General features: G+C 47.9%; 1 protein-coding gene across 2 annotated transcripts in view; it reads left to right on the forward strand.

The window, feature by feature from the left end:
• Positions 1–5,069, forward strand: part of GNL1 (G protein nucleolar 1 (putative)) — an 11,705-nt gene extending 6,636 nt beyond the window's left edge. Inside the window, exons 9-12 of one of the 2 annotated variants that reach the window (XM_008048107.2) lie at positions 3,490–3,668; positions 3,745–3,907; positions 4,194–4,334; positions 4,706–5,062. In XM_008048107.2, coding sequence (XP_008046298.1) covers positions 3,490–3,668; positions 3,745–3,907; positions 4,194–4,334; positions 4,706–4,947 — 725 coding nt within the window. In that variant the 3' untranslated portion in view covers positions 4,948–5,062. Of the gene's footprint in view, positions 1–3,489; positions 3,669–3,744; positions 3,908–4,193; positions 4,335–4,705 lie in introns of both variants that reach the window. The other variant, XM_021707576.1, reaches the window with a different exon arrangement.
• The last annotated feature ends 2,061 nt before the right edge of the window (positions 5,070–7,130 follow it).

Below are 7,130 nucleotides of genomic sequence, written 5' to 3' on the forward strand. Positions count from 1 at the left end.
TCTCAGGCAATCCACTCACCTCAGCCTCCCAAAGGCGCGGGATTACAGGCTGAGCCACTGAGCCCGGCTCGATTTATCTTTCAATGTACTTTTAGTCTTAGGAAAAACTTGCTTGACTTCTGAGTGATTGTTCCTCTTTCTAGTCATTTCACCCTGGCTCTCCTTCCCTTGATTTCTGATCCTAGGCTCCTCATAGGGGCCTGTGTTCTCTCTCAGTAGCCTCTGCACTAACTTATCTCTGTTCAGGGCAGTGTGATAGGGAGAGTGTTTGCTGTGGCAAAGGCAACCCTGAGTTTGGATTTTTCCTCTGCTCTCATTCATTTATCCATTCAACAAATATTTACTGAGCACCTCCCAGGTGCCAGGTGCTGTTCTGGGACATGCTGCTGTGAAAATGTCAAAAAGGTCCCTATGCTCACACAGAGCTTATTTTCCTGTGAGTAAATGTGATTTGTTATCTGAAATCATATTATTTAGAGGCAGTGAAAGAAATAAAGCAATGAAAGGGTCTAGAGAGTGACTAGAGAGGAGGGGTGCTAAGGGAAAATTTCCCAGAGGAGAGAGCTGGATGATTAGATGAAGTGAGCCATTTGGAGCTATGGGGAAAGTGTCTTGAGGTGGGAGTGAACCTGGTGGCTCTAGGACCAGTAAGAACTGGTGTCTGGAAGCCAGGGAAGAGTTTCAGGGATGAGGTCAAGAGGGTCACCAGGGGCCACATCATAATATAGGTCTCGTGGCTATGACAGGCATTTTGGATTTTTTTTTTAAGTTGCAGTCTCACTCTCTTGCCCAGGCTGGAGTGCAGTGGCATATTAACGGCCACCCCAGCGTTGACCTGCTGGGCTCCGGTGATCCTTCCACCTCAGCCTTCCAAGTAGCCGGAACTATAGGCACGCCTGGCTACTTGTTGGTTTATGGTAGAGATGAGGTCTCTCTCTTACCTAGGTTGGTCTCGAACCCAAGGGCTCAGGCAATCCACACCTCGGCCTCCCAAAGTGTTGGGATTACAGGATGAGCCACCGTGCCTGACCAGCATTTTGGATTTTATCCTGTCTTGTGAAAAGCCAGTGGTAGGTTTTGAGTAGGGGAATGGCACTGTGATTTCCTTTTTTAGAAGTTTATCTACTGAGTAGAGGATAAATTGTGGAGGGTGGGCAAGAAAGGAAGCAGAGAGAGCAGTCAGGCTATTTTAATAGTCTAGGGAGAAATATGGGTTGCTTAGAGTAGGGAGCAAGAGGTGGAGGTGGTGAGACAGGGCCAGAAGCAGAATATGTTTTGAAGATAGAGGAAGTGAGATTGCCGATGGCTTGTCCTTGGCACATGAGAGAAAGCGAGGAATAAAGAAGCAGATTTTTGTCCTCAGCAACTGGAGATACTGAGCTGGGAGGCCTGGAAGAGAAGCAGATGTGGGGGGATTGGGGATAGGAGAGGGATCAGAAATCAAATTGGAGATTCTTTTTAGATATCATTAGTGGAAATGTTGACTAGACAGTGTATATGGGAGTCAGGCACTCGGGAGAGGAGAGGACTGGTGATTTGAATTTAGGAAAGATTTAAATTTGGGGAATCTTTGATGGATATAAGTAGTAATTAAAGCCATGTGGTTGGCTGGGCGTGGTAACTCACCCCTATAATCCCAGCACTTTTGGTGGCTGAGGTGAGATGATTGCCTGAGCCCATGGGACCTAGACCAGCCTGGGCAACTTGATGAGACCTCATCTCTATAATAAATCAAAAAATTAGCAGGGTGTGTTGATGTGTGCCTATAATTCCAGCTACTTGGAAGGCTGGGGTGGAAGGATCGCCTAAGCCCAGCAGATTGAGACTGCAGTGACTGTGAGCGTGCCACTGCACTCCAGGCTGGGTGACAGAGTGAGACTCCAGCATGAGGTGTAGGAGAGGAAGGAGGAAGGTGGAGAAAAGGAGGCCAGAGACTGAGCTTTAGGGCAAGCCAACATTTAGAAATTGGGCAAGGGAGAGTGAGAAGGAGGAACACAAAAGGAATGTCCCAGAAGTCAATAAAAAAGTGTTTGAAGGGGAAGGGGAGGATCAGCTGTGTCAAATGTTGATACACAGGTTGAGTGAGAGGAGACAGAGACTTGCTCAGCGGGCTTGGTAATATGAAGTTCAGAGATTACAGTGGAGTGAAGGAGAGAAAACCAGATTGGAGTAGGCCATGAGAGGACATGGAGAACCTCTCATAATGGTGTGAAAGGAGCCCCACACAACAGCATCTGTACCGCATAATTTTGTTTGTATAACTTAAGCTGCATTGTTGAGGGATACACAGATTATAAATGAAGGAGAAACATAAGGAGGGGGATTCCCTTAAAGGTCAGGATAAGGCTCATATGTGTGGAGGGAGAAGGTAATGATCCAGAAGGATAACTGGGGCCTCTGTGGAAGTGTCTCACACACTGGGTGGCATGGGGTTCATTAGGCTGCTCATTTAAGTTCTGCTCTGTGCATTTTGGGTATGTTATAGTTTATGGTCACAAAGAAGATGGCAGGAAAAAGTGGTGACAAAAAATAGATAAGTCTTTTAAGGAGTTTCCTACAAAGGGGACAGAGTGGGGGTTATCAAAGGAGAACTCCTCTATCCTTCTGAAAGGAAATACTTCAATGTGTTGTAAAGGAGCACAGTCAGCATAGTGGTACATCTTTTCTCAGCCACAGTCAGCATCCCAGGAGCAGCTGCTGAATGAGGAAAGTTGCATTTTACAGGGTTGGGGTTTTGCCAGGTAAGTAAGATAGTGGGAAGAGGTGGGACCAGGGGGTTCCTGGTCTGTGAATAAGACTGACTGTAGATCTGGGTCTTGGACTCTGAGTTGGGTAAGAAGAAAATTGAGGACATGAGTTGGGTGTTGCATAGCGTGTTAGGGTCAAAGACTCATCAAAATGGGGAAACCAGAATAAGCGAGCTGGAAAGAGGGGCTGTCGGGGCAGAGAGGGATGCTGAAATTGAGGCTGTGGAGGTGTGAGGTGCCAGGTCAACTGAAGTGGGAGTGGGGAGCTGAGGGTGGAGTAAAGGAGATGCTTTTTGGAAGAGAGATGCAGTCAGCCAGAAGAAAAGGGTGGTGGTTGTGAGCAGAGTGGCAGTGAGCCCCAAGGCTTCCAGTCTTCTCCTTGGACAGGACATGGTAATTATTATGAGATGAGTGTCACGTGTACTAGGCACTCAGGTGCTGATCCACGCAGTTGCATTGACTGTTTCATTTAATCCTGACCACTCTGAGGTAGGAGATATCTGTACTGTAAAGTGGGGAAACAGAGGCTCAGAAAGTTAAGTAAATTGCCTTGAGGTTACAGAGCTGTTAAGAGGAGAGGCCAGGATTTAACCCTGGCAGTCTAGAACCTGATTTGTGATTTGCAGTACAGCTTCCTTAATTTCTGAGCCTTAATTCCCTTTTTGCCTATGATGACAGCATCAAGTCCTGCCCATCAAAGAATAAAGACCTGACAAATGTTAGTTTTATTTGCCTTCCTCAGGTTTCCCCAATGTGGGAAAGTCTTCACTGATCAACGGGCTAGTGGGGCGGAAGGTTGTGAGTGTCTCCAGAACCCCGGGCCATACCCGATACTTCCAGACTTACTTTCTCACTCCCTCTGTGAAGCTTTGTGACTGCCCCGGTCTCATCTTCCCGTCTCTTCTGCCCAGGCAGTTGCAGGTATGAGGGCAGAGAGGGATGGAGAGGGAGAGACGGTAGGACACTGAAAAAGGTGCTGAGTGCTCATTTCCCTCAGGTCCTGGCAGGGATCTACCCCATTGCTCAGATCCAGGAGCCCTACACCGCTGTGGGCTATCTGGCTTCCCGAATCCCAGTGCAGGCCCTACTCCACCTGCGCCACCCAGAGGCAGAGGACCCCTCAGCAGAGCACCCCTGGTGTGCCTGGGACATTTGTGAAGGTGAGTTCATGTGCCTGGCTTCTCCCACCTGGTTTCAGCTGCTCTCTTTACCTGCCAGCCTTCTGGCCTTGCCTTTTACTCTAACCTGCCTCCTTTCCTCTCCTCAGAGATTCTGCCATTGATAAAGCAGTTGTCCACTCACTCCTAGATTTTTGATGTAGGGCAAGCAAGATCTCTGGCCTGGAATGATTTGGGGAAAACTGGAAGGACGTGTTATGGGAGTGGGGATGTGATGACTGGTACCTAGTTAACAGCCTTTTCTTCCCGTTATTTTTCCTCTCTCCAGCCTGGGCAGAGAAACGTGGTTATAAGACAGCCAAGGCGGCTCGGAATGATGTATACAGAGCAGCCAACAGCCTCCTACGGCTGGCAGTGGATGGCCGCCTTAGCCTGTGTTTTCATCCCCCCGGCTACAGTGAACAGAAAGGTCAGAGCCGAATATTCTTCCCCAACCCCATGCTATAGTGTAGGCAAAAGGGTGTTGGCTTTGTGGCCAGACAGAGCAAGGGTCACACCTGGATTTTGCACCTGTTGGCCATCTCTGTGTCACATAACAGCTGAGATGGTTTTCTGATTTGCAAACTGAGGGTAGTAACTTCCTCCTAGTAAGATAGTTGTGAAGGTTGAAATTGATGTGTACAAAGCTTCTGTTCAGCACCCTGCACATGGGAGGTTGAGTGAATGAATGAATGCCAGCAGCTATAGATTATCACTAGTCTTTACCTCTTCCCTATCTTTTCTGGTTTAGTTCCTTGCTCAAAATTCTCCTCCACTCTTTTTCTTGTTTTGGTTCCCCAGGCACATGGGAGTCCCATCCAGAGACCACGGAGCTGGTGGTTTTGCAGGGCAGGGTGGGGCCAGCAGGTGACGAGGAGGAGGAGGAAGAGGAAGAGCTGAGCAGTTCCTGTGAGGAGGAGGGAGAGGAGGACCGGGATGCGGATGAGGAGGGAGAAGGGGATGAGGACACCCCAACCTCAGCTCCAGGGTCCAGCCTGGCTGCCCGAAACCCGTATGCCCTGCTGGGTGAGGACGAGTGCTGAGTTCCCTGCCTGGAGCCATCTTCCCACCCAATATCTTTGCTTTTGGACTGACATGGGGTTATCTCCCCTCTGCTGCCCCAAGTGTGAATAAAGATTGTCTGCTTTGTAGCCCCTTCCCCAGGTGAACTGAAGTGAGAACAGCTGTTTCAGTCTGACAGCTGAGGGAGGCTTCTCTCCTCTTCTCCCTTCTTTTTTGTGCATTCTCTTTGCAAAGAAAAATTCTCTTAGGGGTTAATTGAGTGGGTTCTTAGGCCCTGAAACCTCACTCTGCCACTCTCACACTCAGCACCTTAGGAATCCCATTACCTACCTGGAGAGGAGAGATCTAAATCCAACCCCTTTTGTGGAGTTTGAGCCATTCTTGCTGATTTGAGCAGCAGCCTTGTGTGCCCCCTGCTGCCAGACCTGGGTCATACCATGAGCTTCTGGGAGAAGGAGCAGTAAGAGAGGTGTTCCAAGCTGATGTCTCCAAGTGAGGTTTTACAGAATTATTCAGATTCAACAGGTATTTACTGAGGGTCTGTCGTGTGTCTAGACTTGAGCTAAGCATATAAAGATGCGCCAGCAGGGCCTGCATGAATTTGCATCCTGGCCATGATCAAGACCCCATCCTCAGACACCCAAGTTTTTGGATTAAGAAGGGTGAATAATGTTTTTAAAATCCTGGGGGCTCATGCAGTATAAAAATCTAGGATTTCCTGTTGATATAAATTTTTAGTGAAGACAAAATGCTTGTGAAAACATTGATTAAATGTGTACGAGTAGAGTCTTGATTACTGGCAGACAACTGGCGTGCACATTTGTGATTTGAGCAGAACAGCCCTTTAAGTACTCTGTTAAGTTTCGTTATTTACCTGGTAGCCACAGGTATATGAGATACATGGGGTTGGGGGAGGGCACAGAACCAGCCTCCTGATTCCCATTTGTTATGGTTTGGGCGTGGAGCAAAGATGACCCAGTGCAGGGTCTGAGCTAGAGATCAGCAGGTGGCTAGAGCCATTGTAGGGTTTCATCTCTGCATTTCAGCAGAGATCAGCTCTCTTGTGAGTCAGGGCACCTTGTTAAGCCTGCATCTAGACTCCTAGATTTAATTCTAGGAGAAAAAAGACAATGGGCTTTGTTTTATCCACTGCCACAGTGTTGTCTGAGTTAGATGGTAGCAAAAAGCATAGTTTGGCAGGTTGACCATTGGGTGGAGGGGTGAGGAGAAGGAGTACCAGATTCTTTCTCTTCCCTCTAAAGCATCCCATTCAGGTTCTGTGTCACTGGGCAGTTTTTCTAATGCCAGCAGAGATCCCGTTAACCAAGGAGCAAAAGATATTATATTTAGAAGAGACTGAAGTGTTTGGGTCACACATTCCTTCAAGTTCATCCCTGCATTGGTCCCAATGAGGACATAGTCCTGGAATCTTCACTTTAGTGCAAAGTTTAAATACTACTAGCATGTGAATGTACTTGAAGGTTGCCCAAAATGTGCTGGAAAAGAGAAATCCCATTTGAGAGAAAAAATCCACCTGTCTCCCATCTGAGGCTCTTTAGCCCTGCCAGTAAGTCTTCTCCTGATGGACAAAAGGGGATCCCAGCTCAGCTTCCTTTGAGAATTCATGATTTTTAGAGATGCTCAGAGGACTTCTCTACTGCTGGAGGTGAGGACATTGAATTCATTTCCTCAAAAGGTGGAGAGAAGGGAGAAAAATTAGTATTCTGTTTGTGCCTCTGCCTCCTCTGATGCTTCTCTTCTCGTCTTTATCTTTTACTATCTCAAGTATTTCACCAGGGGCATTTGGGAATGTCTGGGGTAGGGGTGAAGAGCTGAGACCAGGAGCCAGATGCACAGCTGAGGAATGGGGAATTTTTATGCTGAAGACCCGACAGGAGGCAAGTCTAGCCTTCACAAGGAACTATACTAAAAACTTCCCAGGCCCCTGTCAGTGACTTTCTCACTGCACAGGAAAGTAGCACCAGGAAAGGAACTATCTTAGGGGCAAACAGATCAAGCAGGGGATGCATAAATAGAGCCCCAATGCCAGTGTCTGAGGCTGAGATTGATACTGACTAAAATGCTGGGCACAGTGGCTCACACTTTTAATCCCAGCACTTTGGGACGTGAGGCGAAAGGATTGTCTGAGTCCAGGGATTCGAGACCAGCCAAGGCAACTTGGTGAGACCTCATCTCTATGAGA

Source organism: Carlito syrichta, unplaced genomic scaffold, assembly GCF_000164805.1.
Source record: "Carlito syrichta isolate Samal-C Ts95f unplaced genomic scaffold, Tarsius_syrichta-2.0.1 Scaffold120525, whole genome shotgun sequence".
In the NCBI taxonomy this organism is placed as follows: Eukaryota; Metazoa; Chordata; class Mammalia; order Primates; family Tarsiidae; genus Carlito; species Carlito syrichta.